Below are 22,383 nucleotides of genomic sequence, written 5' to 3' on the forward strand. Positions count from 1 at the left end.
TATGTCCTTTTTCTGTGAAGCTTCTTTAAAATTCATATCTATGCTATTCTTATATGTGCATGCATACATGTGAATAGCTGGTAGAGGCAGTTTGTAGCTGTAGATTTTCAACCAAAATGTAAACTTGCAATGTACTCCAATGTAACCCAATTAGAGTTATTAACACAATCTGTACATATATTTTCAGTTTGGCTATTGAAAAACATACAAATACACCCTAGTAATACGATATTCGATAGTTGTGTGATGTTTCATTTAATCATTTTCTATATTGAAATGGATCGATTTTCATTTTATTTCTTTTAGAATTAGTATTTTACTACACATTTTAATATGTAAGTCTGCCCACATCTCTGCTATTTTTCTTGGTATAAATGACTAGAACTAAAACTACTGTAGTAAAGCATATAAAATTTTAAACTAAAAGTTTTAAAAGAAAACCAAATATATGCACATTATTTAAAAAGTCAAATAATACAAGACTTCGAACACAACATCGCAGCACTCTCCAGACCATGTCTGTCCCATGTCCCACTCTTTAACTATTTTTTCTACTGTCAATCTTCCAATATTGTTTTGCCATGATTATTAAATTTTAGATGTCATCTATTGATCCTACCATGAAAGAAATAGAATCTAAGTTGATCCCAAATAGCCCAAGCAATATTGATAAAGAAGATCAGACTTCCAGCCAAGATGGGGGCATATGTAGATACACTTTGCCTCCTTGTACAACCAAAAGAAGGACAACAACAAATTTAAAAACAAAAAATGACCAGAACTGCCAGAATTTTTAAAAATTGCAAATTAAATTGTATGGCTAGCAGTGGGGAGGGGGAGGGGAATAATGGGGGAAAAGTTACAGAGAATTAGAAGCATAAATGGTAGGTACAAAATAGACAGGGGGAGGTTAAGAATAGTACGGGGAATGGAGAGGCCAAAGAACTTCCATGTATGACCCAGGGGCATGAACTAAGGTGGGGGATGATGGTGGGAGGAGATACAGGGTGGAGGGGGAAAGGGGATTAAAAAAATGAGACAACTGTAATAGCACAATCAATAAAATATATTAAATATAGAAAAAATAATTTCTAGAAGAAATTAAAAAAGAATTACATTTATTTTTCTTCCAATAATTATATTTCTTATATGACCAAAATAAATCCTTTTTCCTAGCCTCTCTGCAGTCATTACATTTTTTTAGTTTAAATTAATATTTGGTATTTTCATTTTATACTACATAAGTATTAATTTCTAGGCCATGTAGAGTACTGATTACATTTCTTTTCATACACATTAAATTTTTTTAAAAGATTTTATTTATTTATTTTTAGAGAGGGAAGGGAGGGAAAAAGAAAGAGAGACAGAGAAAGAGAGAAACATCAATGTGCAGTTCCTGGGGGCCATGGCCTGCAACCCAGGCATGTGCCCTTGACTGGGAATCGAACCTGCGATGCTTTGGTTCACAGCCCAAACTCAATCCATTGAGCTACGCCAGCCAGAGCTTTAAAATTTTTTCACTATAGCTCATAACTGCCTCATTTTCTCCTGTATGTTTAGTGTGGCTGTTTTAAGATGTGGGTCTGAAAGTCTACCCATTGATAGATGAGGTTATAGTCCCTCCCCTTGATTTGATAGGAGACCATGGAAATGACTGTTTGACTTGGAAGGCTGGTTGTAAGACATGATGCAGTCTCTTTTGTTGGCTGGAACACTTGTGTTTGAAGTTCTGATCTGGCAAGTAAGAAGTCTGACTACTCTGACACTACCATGCTATGAGAAAGCCAGCTACATGGAGGAGCCATGTGTGAGCACTCTAGTTGGTCAGCAGCCTGGTTTTCTTGGAATCCCAGCCCAGGTGCCAGGTGTGAGTGGAGCCTCCAAATGATTCCAGGACCCAGCATTACTGAGTCACTTCCAGCCACCGGGCCCTTCCAACTGAGGCCCCAGAAGTCATGGAGCAGTGCACAGAGGGAATGACTGCTCTCCTCTGTGCACTGTCAAAATTCCTGACCCACAGAATCCATGAAAATATTAATATGATGATTTGAAGCAGGTAAGTTTTGAGGCAATTTGTTCTGCAGTAATGCTAACAGGAACACTCACTTTTCTATGTGCTTTTCATTAATTTTTCCCTAAATTCTCATGACAGTCAAGTACTGGTGGTCACCAGTACCATTTTTTTCCCATGGAGATAGTTCTCCTGGAGATCTCTGTCCTCTTGTCCCAACTTAGACTGGGTGCATAGCCATCAGCCTAAGCCTTGCTCGGATGAGAAGCAGTGTAGCACGTTACCGAAGGACGTGGGCCCTGGAGCTAGGCTGCCTGGGTTTGAATCCTGGCTCTACCATGGGCTTGCTGCGCACAAGTCAGTTAATGTCTCTGTACCCCGGGTTTCTCATTAGAACAGTTCTTGGCTCATGGTAAGTCTCTTATTGCTGGCAATACTGTTGTAGTTTATTATTCTTCCCTTCACATTGTCCTAGGAATTCCCATTGCCTTACACCTCTGTCTGATCTCCTATTTCCTAAGTTCCCTGTCTTTCTTTTTCTTGGTTCCTCTCTTGCCTTGATAGAATACTTCACTTGCTCTTTGAAAAAAAGATGCTTGGAAGGTAAGTTTTTTTGAGACCTTATTTTTCTGTTTTAAATGGTCTTTATTTAACATTGCACTCGATAACATGACTGGCATAAAATTCTAAGTTGGAAACAATTTTCTCTTGAAATATTGAAGTAAATTCCATTGTCTTAAAACTTTCATTGTCACTACTAAGGTTATTCCGATTCCCAATCCTTTGCAGGCAGGGTTTTCTTTTTCTTTCTTTAAGTATTAGGATCTCTTCTTTATCCCCATGGTTTCAAAATTGGATGATGATGTGATTTGGTGTGGGTCGTTTTAAATTTTATTTTTGATTTAGGAGAGAAGGGAGGGGAAGGAGAATGAGAGGAAACATTGATGTGAGAAAGAAATATCAATCAGCCATGTTCTGTATGTGCCTTGACAGGGAACCAAGCCTGCAACCCAGGCATGTGCCCTGACCTGGAATTGAACCAGCAACCTTTCAGTTTGTAGGACAACACCCAACCAACTGAGCCACACTGGCCAGGGTTTTGTGTGGGTCTTTTAAAGTTCATTATTTAGGGTACCATTTCAACTTGGACACTCAGGTTCTTCAATTCTTATACTTTTTCTTTTCTTTTAAAAAATTCATTGTTAATTTTCTCACCTGTATTTTAGTGTTCTCTTTCTGAGATTCATAATAGATATAGGATCTTTTGAACTGGTCTTCTAATTTTCTTATCTTTTCTATTATCTTTCATACAAATTCCTGGGACATTTTATCATTTATACCTTCCATTTAAAAAATTTCTGCTTTCATATTTGTATATTTTATAATTCTGATTTGTAATTCCTGGATTGTTCTTTTATAAATACATCACTTGCTCTTATTTTATGGATTTAACATCTTATCTCCCTGAGTAGATTTATTATAGTACTTTTAAAAAATGTCTTTTTTTTTTTTTCATTGCACTATCTCTGTTTCTTCTAGGTTCCCTGTTTTAATCAGTTTGCTTTTGACCCATTCTTTTATGAGAGAGGCTTCACCCAAATGCCCATTGGTCCTCTAGTCCCTGTCACTCAGCGCTTGGATCCTCTGAGGCTTGCCAACTGGTGGGCCTGCCTCCCTGCTGGAGGGCTGGTCCGGAACAAGGCCTGTTTACTGAGGGAGCCTCCCTCATCCACCTTCTGGTCTTTTTGCCTGGGTTTGATTCCTCCCAGAAAGGGATCCTATTGTTTTCTACCTGGTGAATATGAGGGGTTTTAAGGTGGCTGATAACATTTTGAGATCTAATAAGGGAGGAGGGGTAGAAAAGCAAAACTCTTACCTTTTGGAGTGCAGATTATCACCTAGGATCTCCCTGCTGTAAACACAGTGGCTGCCCCACCCTCAGCTGTGCCTGAATCCCCCTGTCAGTCCAGTTCAATTCAATGAGCAGAATCATGAAGCTAAATAAATTCCATGAAGTTTTGGGTAAAAGGGCAAGAACTTTTGTACCAGAGTTTCTGGATACAAAACTCTAAAAAGTTTCCTTTTGTCAACAACTGCTTCCTGCCTCCAAAGTAGGAAATTCAGTCAACTGAAGCCCTTGTACCCCTCCCATTTAACCACGTTGTTTTCCTCCTACCATAATGCTGCAGACCTGGATGCTGCAGACCTGGAGTATTCAGAATTCAAGTTTACTGTTTAAGTATATTTTTTGATTATGCTATTGCAGTTGTCAATTTTTTTCTCCCTTTTATCCCCCCTCCGCCCTGCACTCCCCACCCTCCAGCAATCCCTCTCACTATTAGTTCATGTCCATAGGTTTTACGTATAATTTCTTCAGCTTCTCTATTTCCTATACTATTCCTAATCTCCCCCTGCCTATTTTATTCCTACCAATTATGCTTCTTATACCCTACACCTTTCCCCCCATTCTCCCTCTCTCTTTCCCTGCTGATAACCCTCCATGTGATCTCCATTTCTCTGATTCGTTCCTGTTTTAGTCGTTACAATATAACCCAATGAGCTGATACATGGACCTCCTGGAATTCTGCAGCTTGAGCTAGAGTCTACAGATGGGAAATTGCAGTTAAAGGGTGGTACTATTATCATAGCCCAATTTTTGAAAACCTTTAGGAAAAAAAAATCACGAGTTAATTAGTATGCACCATAGGCATTATATTTGTGTTGCAGTATTAGAAGAACTCATATAATAACAAAACACAGCATTGCAGTTTCTAACCTTTTTTAAAGTATATTTAATTGATTATGCTATAACAGTTGTCCCGATTTTTCCCCTTTTGTCCCCCTCTGCCTGGTACCCCTTTCCCTCTAGCAATCCCCACCCTTTATTTCATGTCCATGGGTCTGGCTTCTCCATTTTCTATGCTATTCTTAACTTCTCCTTGTCTATTTTGTTTCTGCCAATTATGCTTCTTAATCCCTACACCATTTCCCCATTCTCTCCCTTCTCCTCTCTGCTGATAACCCTCCAAATGATCTCCGTATTTATGATTCTGTTCCTGTTTTAGTTGTTTGCTCATTTGTGTGTGTGTGTGTGTGTTTAAGATTTTATTTATTTAGTTTTAGAGAGAGGGTAAGGGAGAAAGACAGGGAGAGGAACATCAGTGTGTGGCTGCCTCTCACACGTCCTCTACTGAGGACCTGGTCTGCAATCCAGGCATGTGCCCTGGCTGGGAATTGAACCAGCAACCCTTTGGTTCAAAAGGCCATGCTCAATCCACTGAGCTACGCCAGCCAGGGCTGCTTATTTGTTTTTTAGACAGTTGTTGACAGTTGTGAATTTGTTGCCTTTTTGAATGTTCATAGTTTTGATCTCCTTTTTCTTAAGTCTCTTTAACATTTCCTGTAATAATGCCTAGGTGGTGATGAACTCCTTTAGCTTTACCTTCTCTGGGAAGCACTTTATCTGCCCTTCCATTCTAAATGATAGCTTTTCTGGATGGAATAATCAAGGTTGTAAGTTCTTGCTTTTCATGACTTTGAATACTTCTTGCCTGCAAAGTTTCTTTTGAGAAATCAGCTGACAGTCTTATGAGAACTCCTTTGTAGGTAACTATCTGTTTTTCTCTTGCTGCTACTAAGATTCTCTCTTTATCTTTAACCTTTGGAATTTTAATTATGATGTGTCTTGGTGTGGGCCTCTTTGGGTCCAATCGGTTTGGGACTCTGTGCTTCCTGGACTTGTACGTTTATTTCCTTCTCCAAATTAGGAAAAGTTTTCTTTCACTATTTTTTCAAATAAGTTTTCAATTTCTTGCTCTTTCTCTTCTCCTTCTGGCACCCCATGATTTGGATGTTGTCATGTCTGGAGATGTCCCAGAAGTTCCTCAGCCTATCCTCATTTTTTTGAATTCTTGTTTCTTATTTTTGTTCTGGTTGAATGTTTATCTCTTCCTTATGTTCCAAATCATTGCTTTGTGTCCCAGCTTCCTTCCTTTCTCTGTTGGTTTCCTGTGGTTTATTCTTTATTAACTTAGTCTGACCTTCATTTCTCTCTTTGTTATTTTGCTATACTCAAGGAATTCTCTGAACATCCTGATAACCAGTGTTTTGAGCTGTGCATCTGACAGGTTGGTGATCTCCATTTCACTTAGTTCTTTCATTTGGGCCATTTTTCTTTGTCTCCTCAATTTAGCAGCCTCCTGTGTATTAGGTAGAGCCACTTTTATTCCCTGTTGTAGTAGCATGAACTGTGTAGAAAAGGCACCTGTAAGTTGAGTGGGGAGGAGCCTTAGGTAATTGCCAGGGTGGGGCAATCCGCTTCACCACTTTGCAGCTGTGTGGGGAGGGTTCCAAGAGGGGACAAAGTTGCTGCCTTGCTTCTGGCAGTTCTCCTGAAGCTTATCCTATTTCTAGTCACTTCATCCCCTTCCTGTGTGCCACCAGTGCCCTATCAGCTGCTGCCCTGGTGTTGAATCCCAGAGTGGGTGGGTTTGTGTAGGTTCTAATATCATGCTGGCCCTTTAAGTTGCAAAAATCCAGCAGTTCTTCCACTGGCCCAACACTCACTGGTTTTTACAGCCAGAAGTATTGGGGATCTGTCTTCCTGGTGCTAAAACCCTGAGCTGTATGGTCTGGCCTGGAGCTGGGATCGTGTGCTTCCAAAGGTAACCACCCCATCTGTTCAGCCGCTGCCACTGCCACCTTCTGGTGGCAAATATACACACCTTCTGGTATGGTTCTGGCACCATACTGCCTCTCCACTCATCTTCGTAACTCCACCCTTCCTACCCGTATGGATAAATGTGTCTTCTTTAAGTTCTTGGTTGCTGGACTTCCAGACATCTCAATTTTCTGAAGGTTCTGGGTGTCATTATTTTTGAGATCTGGTTATAATTTTTTCTATGTTTGTGTAAGTAGGTGAAGTGTGTCTACCTACTCCTCCATGTTGACTGCAAGTTCACAGTTTCTAACTTTTAGCTAAAATTTTATATCTTAAAGTATAGGTTATAAAGTAAAACTTTTACCTCTTACATGAATAACCTTGAACATGGCTGATCTATATTGCTGATGTCTTAGATCATCATAAAATACAACTTATATTCTAAAATCAACTAATGCAACTGGTACCGGAAATAGGAGTAATTTCATTTACCTCTCCAATCTGCTTAATCCACAAATCTCTTCCAAGAAACTCCTGATGTAAGACTACAGGAGCTGAGTTCAGGTTAAAAGTTGTGGAGTCACTGGTCTTTTCTTTAATAAAAGGCTGGAGATCAGAATTTATCTGGAAGATGTAGTCAAAAGAGTTAAATCAGGAAATGCACATATACTGGTATGTTTTAGTCATATACAGAAAGCACTAGATAATATAGTGAAAAGTGAAGCTTCAGGAATACAGGTTTCAGATGTACTTTAATAAGCCAACTAATAGTTTCTATAATTATCGATAGTCTTTAAAATCATTTTCCCCTAAAATATTCCTTTTTATTTGGCAGAAGCCTTTATTTTACTTTAAGTTTAAGGTAAGGATTTACAAAAAGATTTAACAAATGTAGTTGCTTAATAAACTAACCTAAGACTTAATACGTAAAAAAATCACCTGGAGATATTACATAGATATGTATATATTTTCCCTTTATGAGCCATTAAGGTAACACCTAAGGTATGTGTATATATACACATATATGTATATATAAACACATACACACACACGTACATATACAATGGGATTTTATAATTACATATACATAGAGACAACAATACAACAGTTAATCTTGGGATATTTTATATTTTAACATGCCTGTTCAAAAGAATCAGTTATTAGAATTAAAGCTTTCAATTTTATTCAGTATATTCCCAAATTTTATTAACTTTCCATGATTTGTTTTACATGAGGAACTATAAGGGAACTGTAACAAAAATGAAAATATTCTTCCATTCTATAAATGGCAACATCACATGTTATTTAATAATTGCAAGAGTTCTTTCCAGAACCCTTTCAGGTGGTAAGAAAAGACAAACATCACAATATGGTTAAAGTAAACTGTAGTCCTCTATCAAAGTTACACAATATTCACCAATCATACTGTTCATACAACAACCATTGTCTGTAGATTTTAAATACACAATAAACATTTTTTAAACATAAAAGATTATTAAGTGGCCAAAGGGTTCTTATGCATCATTTTAGCTACTTAAGAACTGAAAAGGAGAAAGGGTGTGCAAATACCTTATGACTCATGGCCATGTGCTTCCCATATTGAAATGCCATGTCCTGAACCTCAGCATCATGCTTCGCCAACTCCATTGCCGCCTGGCAGCTCTTTGCTAATAAGGCACCATGGGAGAGAAACGTCTGCTCCTTCCAGGTCGATATTCCAATGTCATTTGTGACGTAGTCTTCCTAAACAATGCAACAAAAATCAAGAAAAAAAAGGCAATGTGAGTCATTTGTTTTGGTTTTTGAAGAATGAGAGTAAAGAGTTAAAATGTAAACTATTCAAAACACTCAGGTTACTGCAACAAGACAGGACTGAGAGATGCTGAACCTACCTAAAGAGAACTAAGGGGGTCAGAATTGCCTTTTTTAGGCTAAGAGGGAAAAATTTTTTTAAATGCTAAAGCAAATTTTATTTTCAGCTAGGAAACTTCTATGAAAATATATTTATAGAATAAAGCAAAATTAGAAATGTGGATGTCTAACTTCCTATCTTATTCATAACAGTTCTTAAGTGCTATATTCTAAAATAGAAGAATCCTGTTGCTGTTAACTTATGTGAAAATGTCAAAGGCATAATGAAGGAACTGCATTCTTTTGTAAACAGTTAAATATAAATATCAGAGAGGAGGCAACCCATTATAATGGAGTATGATTAGATTACTCACCAAACTTTATTCCCACAAGAAGAAACAAGGTGATAAGTAAGGATACAACTGTAGCTTATTTAATATCATCTTTTTAAAATTATGAAAATCATTGTAGTATGTGTAAGTATACACACACTTACTGACTCTAGACAAGTGATGTCCAATAAAAATATAATGTAAGTCATGTATGCAATTTAAACTTGCTAGGAGCAACTTCTAAAAAGTGGAATAAGGTGAAATTAATCTTAGTGCCATATTTTATCTATCCCAGTATGACCAAAATATTATTTCTATAAATAATGAATGTAAAATTATGAATGAGATATTTTCTTTTATAGTAACTTTTCAAAATCAGTGTGTATTTGATACTTATAGCACATCACTAGCACATTCCAAGCACTCAACAGGCACAGGGGCCAATGGCTAGCCTACTGGACAGCTCTGCTCTATAAAGGGAACTCTCCGAGGACCAGAGTGATGACGTAAATATATGAAACAATGTTCATTTTATGGTGTTTCTTTGAAACCTTTAACTAGAATCCATTGAGAAGGAGTAATTAACCAAAACACTTTCTTTTCTTTTCTTTTTTTTTAAAAGATTTTATTTGTTTATTTTTAGAGGAGAAGGGAGGGAGATAGACAGAGAGAGAAACATCAATGTGCGGTTGCTGGGGGTTATGGCCTGCAACCCAGGCATGTACCCTGGCTGGGAATCGAACCTGGGACACTTTGGTTCCCAGTCCGCGCTCAATCCACTGAGTTACGCCAGCCAGGGCTTCTTTTTAAGTGTATTTTATTGATTATGCTATTATAGTTGTCCCAAATTTTCCCCCCTTGCCCCCCCCTCCACCCAGTACCCCCCCTTCCCTCCAACAATCTCCCCCTCAGTTCATGTCCATGGGTCGTACATATAAGTTCTTTGGCTTCTCCATTTCCTATACTATTCTTAATATCCTCTTGTCTATTTTGTACCTACCACTTACGCTTCTTAGTCCCTGTATCTTTTCCCCTGTTCTCCCTCTTTCCCCTCCCCACTGATAACACTCCACGTGATCTCCATTTCTGTGGTTCTGTTCCTGTCCTAGTTGTTTGCTTACTTTGTTTTTTGTTTTTTTAGATTCAGTAATTGATAGTTGTGAGTTTGTTGTCATTTTAATGTTCATATTTTTTATCTTCTTTTTCTTAAATAAGTCCCATTAACATTTCATATAAAAAGGTCTTGGTGATGATGAACTCCTTTAGCTTTACTTTTTCTGGGAAGTACTTTATCTACCCTTCCATTCTGCATGATAGCTTTACTGGATAGAATAATCTAGGTTGTAAGTCCTTGCTTTTCATGACTTTGAATACTTCTTGCCAGTCCCTTCTACCCTGCAAAGTATCTTGTGAGAAATCAGCTGATAGTCTTATGGGAACTCCTTTGTAGGTAACTCTCTGCTTTTCTTTTGCTGCTTTTAAGATTCTTTCTTTATCTTTAACCTTTGGTATTTTAATTATGATGTGTCTTAGCAAAACACTTTACTTTCTGATATATATACTATAATCCTTCTTTCACCATTATTTGAAGAGAAAATAAAAAACAGTAAAAAAATTTTAAAAGGAGTCATTAAAATGTCAGCTCAGACTTAGCCTCACCTCTTACACCATGCTGAATCTTCAGCCCATTAGTCAGATCAAATTCTCAGCTTAATCTTATTAAACTTTTAAACAACAACAAAGTTCCACTGATGACAACAGTTGCAGACATGCAACAGAGCACTGTGTAATAATCAGACAAGTTACACAGAAGGGAAGCAGTGAATAAAATTAAGACCTCTTTTACAAAATGTTAGGTATAAATAGGATGTACAAAGTTAATATATTATATTAATAAACCTAAGATCCAAATCATATTATCTCTCCATATATACTAAAGAAGCATTTGACAAAATTCAACTCCTATTCTTGATAAGGAAACAGTGCTGAAGAAAATAGGAGTGGTTGTGCATTTCGTTAACATGACGTGTGTGCATGCATGGGCATGTGCACACCAAAATTCAGCAAATACTTCAGGGAAACACATGAGCCTTTCTTCCTTCCAGCAAATCAGGAATAAGACAGGGATGCACACAACACCACTGCCTATAACAATGCAACAGAAGAGGCAAAAAAGTACAAACGTATAAAAATTAGAATAAGTTTATCACTATTTGAAGGCAATGTAACTGTATATTGGGAATTAACAAGAGATTCAACTAAAAAACTACCACAAACAAGAAGATAATTCAGTAGGTAGCAGCATATAAAATATAACAGGGTCTTTTCTTCTATTACATCTATGAAAAGAAAGATTAAAAATCTGGGAACAGACTTAGAAATGTTCAGAACTGATATGAAGAAAATGTTAAAATACTAATGAAGGAACAAAAGTAACTGGAATGAATATAAAGACATTATGTTTAAAGATAGTAAGATCCAAATTCATAGCTACTCCAATAAAACTAACCCCCTCATCCAACCAGCCAAGCTGATTAAAACATTCACATGGAAAACAAACAAACAAACAAACAAACAAACAAGAATAGATGGAAAAACCATGGCAAAAAAAAGTGCAGGGCAAGGTGAGGGATGGGGTGACAAGCCACAGAATAAGGGTGGAAACCAGAAAGCAGGGGTGAATAGTAAGAGTGTCCAGAAGGATGTAACACCACCAATTTGATTTGGGGGCTTGTGACCAATGAAAAAAATGTCCACCTCCCAGAAGCTTCACTCTTTGTGTAAAAAAACAGGTCTCTCAAACATGGCTGGTAGCTGTGGAGGGTAGGTAGAAATTTCCCAATATCCATCAAAATTAGAAATACATTTGTCCTGTGACCCAGCAATCCTAGTCCTAGGAATTATTCCTACATATAAGCCCACACACATGAAGTGAAATACATATAAGGTTATAGTCTATTGTTCACCCAGCTGCATGGGTGATCATTTAAAACCATAAGCCAGGACAACTACTCTTATTATTAGCTCATGTCCTAAGAGCTGTGAAGTTACAACTGCTCTAGAAAATTGAGGCCACAAGGTTTGGTAGTCAGATTTAGTGGAAAATGGATCAATTATACTCTTACTGGAGTTACATTTTTATTGATAGATGCTAGAGAATGCTTTGTATCAGCTGAAGAAATATTTTTAGCCAAAACTGCGAAGTTTATTAACATTCACCAAAATAGTTTTTTTTGTTTCTGTCTGCTGCCCTTCATGGGTCCAAGGAATGGAAACCCATGTTCAGTATCCAGCAGAGTATTCCTGGGTAGCAACTTAGGGATACTTCCACTACACAACACAGTAAATGCTACTAATCTGCTCTGTGGTACAGCTGAGATCACCTCTAAACCATACATAGCTCACGTCTGCTACAGCATGATAACAACTAAAACTTACATCATTGAGCAAAGTCCTGTTTGGAAAACATTCCAAAGATGAAACTGAGTGATTCATTTACTGAATCAACTGGTTATCAGCTGAGTGATAACCCGAATTAGTGTTTCAATTATAAATGGTCTTTAGGAAGAATACTAAGATAATTAGACCAGTTGAATATTAATGTTCAAATATGTACTTGCTTTAAAGATTTACAAAATTTAGGAGACTTCCGGCAAGATGGAGGCATAGGTGGATGCACCGCACCTCCACGCACAACCAAGATTAGAACAACAACAATTTAGAGCCAGAATAACACCCAGAACTGACAGAGAATTTATCTGAATGGAAGTCGGACAGCCAAGAAGTTGACGTAGACCCGTTCTTCCAGACTGGTAGGAGGGGCGGAGAGGACGAGCCGGGCGTGCGCAGGTCAGCGGCGCACAGAGGTCAGGGAGAACTTGGCGTGACCTCGGCTCGTAAGCCATCCGGGGTGCGCAAGGTCGCAGAGGTGGACCCTGAGTACGCAAGCTGCGGCTGGCAGACCCAATGAGGTGGCGATTGTGGAGCAGGGCAGAGCTCACAACCCAGGATCCCAGAGAAGGGACTGAGGTCCCAGGAGCATGGAACTACCGCCATTGTTCCCTCCCGTCTCCGCTCCCGCCCCCACATATAACGTCACAATCTAGCGACTGGGGTGCTGAGCCCCAGTGAACACCTAAGGCTCCGCCCCTCACCATAACAAGAGCGACCAGACGAAAAAAAAAAAAAAAGGGAGAGACAGGGAGAGACGTGTTTCCAACAGAAGAACAGATCAGTCCCCCAGGACTCATCCTTTTGAGAGACCAAGAAATAGCCAATCTATCAGATGCACAGTTCAAAACACTGGCCATAACACAGTTCAAAACACATCAGAAAGCTCACAGAATTGGTTGATTTTGGGTGCAAATTAGATGAAAAAATGCAGGTTACCATAAAAGAGATGAAGGAAGATACTCGAAGGAGAGCCAATAGTGAAGGGAAGGAAACTGGGTCTCAAAACAATAGAGTGGACCAGAAGGAAGAAAGAAACAACCAAGCAGGAAAGCATGAAGAAATAACAATTCAAAAAAACGAGGAGAAGCTTAGGAGCCTCCAGGACATCTTTAAACGTTCCAACATCCGAATTATAGGGGTACCAGAAGGGGAAGGGGAAAAGCAACAGATTGAGCACGTATTTGAACAAATAATAAAGGAGAACTTCCCTAATCTGGCAAAGGAAATAGTCTTCCAAGAAATTCAGGAAGCTCAGAGAGCCCCAAAGAAGTTGGACCCAAGAAGAAACACACCAAGGCACATCATAATTACATTAGCCAAGGTAAAAATGAAGGAGAGAATCCTAGAAGCAGCAAGAGATAAGGGGACAGTCACCTACAAAGCAGTTCCCATCAGACTGTCAGCTGATTTCTCAAGAGACCTTACAGGCAAGAAGGGGCTGGACAGAAGTATTCCAAGTTATGAAAGGCAAGGACCTACATCCAAGATTGCTCTATCCAGCAAAGCTCTCATTTAGAATGGAAGGGCAGATAAAGTGCTTCTCAGTTAAGGTCAAGTTAAAGGAGTTCATCATCACCAAGCCCTTATTTTATGAAATGCTAAAGGGACTTATCTAAGAAAAGAAGATAAAGAAAAACCATGTATAGTAAAAGGACAGCAAACTCACAATTATTAACAACCACACCTAAAGCAAAACCAAAAGAAACTAAGCAAACAACTAGAACAGGAACAGAACCACAGAAATGGAGGTCACATGGAGGGTTAGCAACAGGGGGGTGGGAGGGAGAGAGAGGGGGAAAAGGTACAGAGAATAAGTAGCATAGAATGTAGGTTGAAAATAGATAGGGGGAGGGTAAGAACAGTATGAGAAATGTAGAAGCTAAAGAACTTATAAGTATGACACATGGACATGAACTAAAGGGGGGGGAATGTGGGTGGAAGAGGGTGTACAGGGTGGTGGGGAGTGAAGGGGGGAAATAGGACAACTATAATAGCATAATCAATAAAATATATTAAAAAATATTTACAAAATTTAAAATAAAAATAATAAAATATATACATTTAAAAGTGAACAAATAAAACCCCATAAGCCAGATGGAACCCTCATGCTGTTTCTCAGATGCTCCAGGCACGGTCCTCCTTGAGGCCTCTGCACTGGCTATTGCTGCATTGCACACTTTCTCTCCCCAGGTGTTTGCAAAGCTCGATTCCTCACTGTTTTCAGATCTGTAATAAAATTTCAATTCTACATCCCTCCCCATCACTTTCCCTCTCTTTCCCGTTTAAACATTTTTTTCCTTGATACCACTGGACCCCTGATTGTTTAATGTTTTGTTGCTTGCCCTCATTACTAGAATGTTAGCACCATGAAAGCAAAGACTTTGTTTTGCCCTCTGCTAAATTATCAGCACTCAATAGAATGCATTATGTGTGCAATAAATAATTGCTGAATCTTTATCTTTCTTTTGGTGTCTTTCTCTTTCCCTTCCACCTTCCTCTCTCCTTCTTAAATCTGACATAATAAAGAACTGAAATAATTCTCCTTAAATGTCTTCCTCCTGCCCACAGAATCAAGATGAACTCTATAGCACAGCATGCAAGGCCCTCCTCTTTGATACCAAGCAATACTCCTCCATCTCCTACCCTACATATGCCCCTCGAGGCCGGCATTTCAGCAACGCGGGACAATTGGCAGATTCTTCTTTTAAAAAATATTTTATTTATTTATTCTTAGAGAGGGGGAAGGGAGGAAGATAGGGAGAGAAACACTGATGTGCGGTTGCCTCTCATGCGCCCTCTACTGGGGACCTGGTCTGCAACCCAGGCATGTACCCTGACTGGGCATCTAGGCAGAGACCCTTTGCTTTGCAAACTGGCAGTCAATCCACTGAGCCACACCAGTCAGGGCAATTTGCAGATTCTTGGAAAAAAAAAATGTATTTTCACACTTGTGTGAATTTAAAAATAACATTTCTTTAAAAGGGAATATCATCTTATCCCATTCTCTGCCCACTAAATTGAAAATATCCTGTTCAAATATCAAGTCTCTGAGAAGCATTCTCAAATACTCTCACAAATACGTTCCTCTTTAGACTAACATTACCTTATATTTCAACATGGCACTTAACTCTCTCTGAATTATATGATTTCTTATTTGTTGGTTTCCTTGAGCACTGGATATGGGTTTTAGTCACCTTTATATTTTTCATTACTTAGGCCATCTTTAATTTTCAACAAAAGTCTGCTAAATGAATAGACTGTATTTACCTATTGCATTTATTAAATAGTTGCATTTTCTTTAAAAAATTTTAAAAGCTAATGAATAGACATATCCATATAATGGAATACAACTAAGGAATAAAAAGGAAGGAATTGCTGGCACACACTATGCCACAAATGAACCTCAAAAGCATTAAGCTGAGTGAAACAAGCCAGCCACAGAAGACCACACATTTTACACTGCATTTATCTAAGTTGCAGATTAGTGGTTGCTTGGGCTGGGGGCAGGAACTAAAAATAGCCATGAGGGACCTTATGGGGACATGTTTGAAATGTTCTAAAACTGATTTACAGTGATGACCATATCACTTAATAAAGTTACTAAAAATCATTAAATTGTATGGTTAAAGTGGGTTATGATGCCAAATATATCTCAATAAAGTTGTTCAAGAAGAAAAAAGGTAATGGGTATAATTTTACATTTCTTGGTCTCAAATGCTTAAAATAACATTTAAAACCATTTATACAACTCTCAGTCAACTTTTTGTGGTTTGAATACTACCCTCCTTTAATCATACAACATACATTTATTTAGGTTCTAGTATGGGTCAGCTTCTCTGTCCTCAAGAAGCTCACAATTCAGGAATGGCATGCATATATGTATATCAGTAATCATATCTTTGTATGTGGATATAAATATCTAGATATATCAACATAGTTCTGTGGCAGACAGTTAGGAATAAGCAGAGAAATGAAGATGGGCCAGGTACAGAGAGTCCTCAGAGTGGAAAGCCCCAGGTACCTAGCAACAGGTAAAAGTGGGAAAACAAGGACCTCATCCCCAGGGTGACCTTTCCTTTGCTAGCATATTGTTGGCCATGCGATTCAGACCCTTTCTTGACTTCCCCTCCTCTTGCATGTCACTGGTCATGTGGTAAACCCCCTTGGGGGAGGAACAAGGGAGCCGAAGAGTTGCCTCATGTGACTCCCAGGCAGGCCCTTGCATGACCACTCCCTTAAGCATTAACCCTTAGGAATAACATCTAGGTCATAGTTGTGTTTCAGCTCCAGGACCAGAAAAGCAGCAAAACCAGACAAGTGATGCCATGGCTGACATCAGGACCAGCTGTGATGACTCTGGTACTGAGTCATCTGATGGAGACCATGAACCTGAGAGGACACTTCTGGAAAGCTGAAGAATATTCCATTGAGAGCCTCCCCTGGGACCTTCTCTGAAATCTCCCACCTTTGGAGGACAGACAAAAAGCCTTCAGGAAGAAGGATCCAATGGGCTGGCTCTCTCTGGGGAGCACTCCTGCCCCTTTCCCCACCCTTTTCCCTCAGGTGTGTTTTCTTTGCCTTATTCTCTTAAGCTCCAAAGGCCTTTGTTGTGCCTCTGTAACTTGTTTTGTGAGCCCACTTCTACGGCTCACTTCTTCTACCTCTGTGCCTTTCTCTCTTTCTTTTTTAAAAAAGATTTTATTTATTTTTAGAGAAAGGGGAAGGGAAAGAGAGAAGGAGAGGAACATCAATGTGTGGTTGCCTCTCATGCGCCCCCCTACTGGGGATATGGCCTGCAACCCAGGCATGTGCCCTGACTGAGGCTCGAACCAGCGACCCTTTGATTCACAGGCTGGCAGTCAATCCACTGAGGCACATGGGGCCCTCTGTGCCTTTCTAAATAAATTTTCTCTTATAGTTTGAGTCTTGGCTCTGAATTCTTCTTTAGCCAGGACTCAAATACAGAGGTTGCTGAACTGATTCCACTTGCCAGTAACATTCTGGTGCCATTTTGCTGCCAACAGTTCTATTTCAGAATAATTCTTGCAGGATATCCAATGACCAAAGATTAGTTTTGTTCATTATATTTTCCTTATTTCTGATGAAGACATTTTATTATTCATCATTTCTACATTTTCAATTATGCAATACACGTTCACTGGAAAAAAATGAAAAAATCCAGATAACCAAGCAACAATTAATTTATAGTCCCTTGAAATCTGCTACCATAAGTTAATCAGGTCATAAATTAATAATTATCTTCCTAAGTTAATCAGAAATTTTATACCCTGAACATTAAATTATTATTGTGAAAGTGGTTACAAATGAAACAGTGCCTTCATTCATTTTCATCAGCTTGTCATGTATATATTAAGAGAGCATACTCTATTACAAGGAGAAATACCAAGAAGCTGGTTGGATAACTACATCCAAACCAGTATCTTCAGAGAGCAGATACAGAGAACTGGTGTGACATGAATGGATGCAGTCAGGGTAAATGAGATTTAGATATATTTACAGCATCAACTTACATATGTGCAATTTTTACTGAAGACTTATTATATATAAAAGGAAGATACATTCAGTGGATATTTATTTTTGATGGGATTTTCTTTTTTCAGATAGGCGTATGTACGTTAACATATCTATCAAATGACTGTCAGACAGAAGTACATTAATTTAAAAAATCTGGGTCTCTTACTCTCACATGATCTTTTTGCTCAAGTAAAGCTCATTCAAAAAACACACAGGGAAATACCGGAGCTTGCAAGACAACGTTTGCACAAGTTTGTGGCACTGGTGGTTTTGCTCACATATAATGTGCTGTTCTGCTACTGAGATGTCTGGGTGATGTGTACTTTGAGTTGCTTTTTGAACAGTAGTAATACATTCGTATACACCTATTCACATGACACCAAAGTGTGTTTGTAAAAGTGGCTGCTTGGGATTAAAGGTCTGGTCCATGGCCACCAAAAAAAGGCCAACTAACTGACCCAGGAAGATGTCAAAGTCCCAACTAGAACCTGCCAAGCCAAACTTCTACCTTTCACATTATCAGAAGAGATTTGAAAAACTAAGGAATTGATTATCTGTTGAATTAAAAGTACTTTAGGGAAAGTATGCAAATATTTCCTGTTCTCATGCTTCCTACTACAGATTCATACTCTGGGCCACTATTGTTATAAATACAGCATAAATTGGAGTTTGATAAGAGACCAGATCTCTTTAATGCCACATTAGAACACTTAAATTTTTTTATTTATTGATTTTAGAGAAAGAGAGGGAGGGAGGATAGGGTGGGGGGCAGAGAGAGAAAGAGACAGAGAGAAAGAAACATTGATAACTTGTTGTTTCACTTATTTATGCCCTGACTGGGGATCGAACCCTCAACCTTGGCATATTGGGACAATGCTCCAACCAACTAAGCTGTCCGGCCAGGGCCAATACAGTAGACCATTTTAAATATTTGCTTTGAGTTGCCCTTTTTCAGCTATTTTGAGAAACTAAACAAGAGCCAAAACAGTTTGCTAGCCTTATTTTTAATTATTTTTTTACAGTCAAGCTCAAGAAATTCTCAATAAAGCCTTTCTAAATTTAGGGAAAAGAAGGAAGCAAGGGGGAGAACAGAATCTAATATTTCCTGGGAGCTAACTATATAATGATACTTTCATATTCATTATTATATTAGCTCTCAAAAAATTCAATTATCGTTATCCCCACTTAATAGGTAAGGAGATTTAAAGAAAGTCTTTTGACTAAGATTGGACATTAGTAAGTGGCAGAGATGGGTCTCAGAGGTATAGCAATTGGATTCTGCTTTGCTTAATATATAACAGAAATACATGCAAAATATCTTTTACAGTTTAAAAAGTAGGTTGTATTTGAGAGTAAATGACATGTTTCATCTATGTATCAAAAGGCATTTTAAACCTGTAAATTCAGTCTTTAATAGTATCCAAGAGTCTAACAGAAGAGATCCAAGAGTCTAGAGTAAATAAGTAATGAGATTACACATAGTAGATAGCATAAATATATTTTCAGGAATCCTAAGAAAGGGAAAAAGAATATTATGTTAATAGCATCATTCAACAGAATGAAATAATTTGGTCTGATTTATAATCCAATCACATTTGAAATAGCAAAGTAGGTATCTGGGAACTTTACATCTATGCAAATCAAGGAAAAGAAATTTATAAGATTTGAAACATGTACATAACTTGTTTTTTTTTTTCATTTTTAAAATGATTTTCACCTGAGGACATTTTTCACTGTCTTTCAGAGAGAAAGGAAGAGAGAAAGAGAGACACCGGTGTGTGATGGAAGCATCAATTGGTTGGCTCCGTATGCGCCTAGACTGGGGATGGAACTCGCAACCCAGGTATGTGCCCGGATCAGAACTGATCTGCAACTGAGTTACAGGACGATGCTCTAACAAAGCCACACTGGCAAAGGCTAAAGTCTGTTTTTAAAAGTGCTTCTATACAATATATAAAGCTATTAAAATTTTACTCAACAATTAGAGTAGGGTTCCCAGGGAATTTAAAAATCAGGAATTCTTTGGTCTAGGGCCAGCCAGCATTTCCCCACTAGTCAGTTGTTGCTGGGATGTATGGGGACGATCATGCTGCAGAGGGGTCAGGATGAAGAAGGGAAGACTATTTTACAGCACAAATCCTTCAGCTGGGGTATCCTTGGGATGGGGGAAGCTTTCAACAGCTAGAGGGCAGCAGATAGTCTTCAGACGGGTTTCACAGTAGAGCAGAAGGGAGTGCTAACTCTTTGTGATGAACAAACTAGACAGCACCAAAGGGAAACTGTGAAATGCTGTGTATGCTGGTGCTTGACATACCATACAAAAGCAGATTCATTCAATGATTTGTGTGTGTGTCTGTGCGCTTACTACATGCCAGGCATTGTTGACAGGTCTAGGAGTAATTCCTAAACACTCCTTATAATTAGGCATTAATTAGACATTACTCCTTGACCTTTAGTAAAAGTTCAGCAGGGGAGAAACACAGTAAATAGTTAGAAAGTAGTTTGGTGTTTGAAAAGGAAGCTATACTTACAGTATAAAGAAGGGAGTGAATAGTTCTATCAAGAAATGGTTAAAGAAGGCTTCCATTGTAGGGACAGGGTTGTTAGTGGAGTTTATTTTTGAATAATAAACTGAAATTAGCCGGAAAGATAAGGTAGTACATGACTCTGGGGCATCAATATTAGTTCCATATTGTTGAAGCACACAGTTGGACAGGTAAGTGAAGAAAGACTAATCAGGTTGTTAAGAGGTCCAGAGGTTTGGATCTTATTGAAGTACCAGGAAACTTTTCAGCAGGAAATATGATTACATGCACAACTGAGATGGATTGCTCCAGAGATGGTTTAGACTGGAAGGGCAGCAACTAGAAGATCCATAGGGGTGAAGTGCTATATTCTAGGTGAGCAGGGATAAGGCACAATGGGGGCTGGTGGGGATTAAGAGGCAAGAGCAATATGAGCTGCTCACAAAGTAAAGTAAGACAAGCTTCCTAGTGTGGATACAACAGCCACTAACCCGGCATCCACCTCCCTCTTCCTCCTTATTTTATTCAAGTAGTCTTTGCTCTTGTCAATAGTTAAGTTAGGAATATGGAGTCTGTCCAGAAAAAGTCCAGCCATTGTTAGTATAATGAGAATGGTATGCACGATACTGATGCAACTTGGCAGCAAGGAGAGTGGGCTGGAATGCACATGGGTGAACAATGATGACTTCGCTGTACTAGTCAGTGGGCGTGGTAGACACTGTTGAGTGAGCATGTGTACTGTGCAGTCACTGCATTCAAAATGACTGAGCAAGCAGTGCAGTGAATCTGCATCAAATTTTGTGTTAAGCTTGGACATTCCTCTGTGGGAACTATTGGGATGATTCAGAAGACTGCCTCTATGGGCAACAGGTGATTGGCAGCTTCATCATGACAACATGCCCACTCATGCATCACATCTTGTGCAGAGTTTTTTGGCGAAACATCAAATTACCAGGTAATTACCTGTGTGAGGTCCCTAAGTGCCTACTTTGAAGGGGAATTGAGGCATCATTGTGCTATGTACAATGTTTCTTGTATCTTTTTTAATAAATGTCTCTATTTTTTGTATTACATGACTGGATACTTTCTGGAGAGACCTCATCGTATACTTTGGTTTGATTCTAGGCAATGGGACATAAGGGAAGTCTACCAAAGAGCTCCTAGAAAGGGACTCAGGTACAAGTGGCAACTTTTTCCTTTTAATGTTGCTCTGTCTTGATGAGACACACCTAAGACTACTGTAAGCCAAACTGCCACCAGCCTGATAATAAAAGAGGACTCTAGGAGGCATAGTAGAGACAGAGAAAATCTTAGTATCATAGAGGTGTCACATTGACTGTCCCTGATGCCTGACTACCTCTGCGTGCTTAATGTAAAATATATTCCCTTACCATTAAATCTATTTAATTGGGTTTTCCATTTTAATTTTTTTGCAGTTGAAAGCATTTCAATAAGTTCATTCCTTAAGATGACAAATGTTTACACTATATGAAGTTTAACCATGCCAACATTAACTAAAATACTTTAGGAAGAATTTCCATTGAATGGTGTATCGGCTATCCATTTCCACATAACAAATCACTCTGAAACCTAGAATCTTAAAATAACAGCCATATAAAAAGGACTGGAGAATCTGCTCTCAAGCTCACTCAAGCTGTTGGCAGTCAGTGTTAGCTCCTTGCCACAGGGATGGACAAGTGCATAGGGCTGCTCACAGGGCAAGTGATCCAACAGGGCGAGAGTGACAGCATACTCCAAAGGAAACTTCACAATCTTTTATAACCTAGTCTTGGAAGTGACCCACCACTTCTGCTGTGTGCTACTGATCACACAGGCCAGCCCTGCACACTGTGGGAAGGGACCACCCGAGGAACACTAGGCGGTGGGGCTCACCGAGGGCCACCTTGGGTGCTGCCTGCTACAGATGGAGCCTATGGTTCTATTACTGGGCCATCAGATCTGAACGGTTCAGTCTCTTAAAACATTCTGCAAGTTGTTTTATAAAAAGATTCTTCT

General features: G+C 38.8%; 1 protein-coding gene and 1 pseudogene across 3 annotated transcripts in view; one reads left to right on the forward strand and one right to left on the reverse strand.

The window, feature by feature from the left end:
• The window catches only part of PDSS2 (decaprenyl diphosphate synthase subunit 2), a 239,964-nt gene that overhangs the window by 39,265 nt on the left and 178,316 nt on the right, over positions 1–22,383 (reverse strand). For all 3 annotated transcript variants that reach the window (XM_045843763.1, XM_045843760.1, XM_045843761.1), the window contains 2 exons: positions 8,241–8,414; positions 7,164–7,295 (listed from right to left, as the gene is read on the reverse strand). In XM_045843763.1, the coding sequence (XP_045699719.1) occupies positions 7,164–7,295; positions 8,241–8,414 (306 nt within the window). The remainder of the gene's footprint in view (positions 1–7,163; positions 7,296–8,240; positions 8,415–22,383) is intronic.
• LOC123821416 lies at positions 10,876–12,334 on the forward strand (annotated as a pseudogene).

Source organism: Phyllostomus hastatus, unplaced genomic scaffold, assembly GCF_019186645.2.
Source record: "Phyllostomus hastatus isolate PE091 unplaced genomic scaffold, TTU_PhHast_1.1 phas_contig_40, whole genome shotgun sequence".
NCBI classification, from domain to species: domain Eukaryota; kingdom Metazoa; phylum Chordata; class Mammalia; order Chiroptera; family Phyllostomidae; genus Phyllostomus; species Phyllostomus hastatus.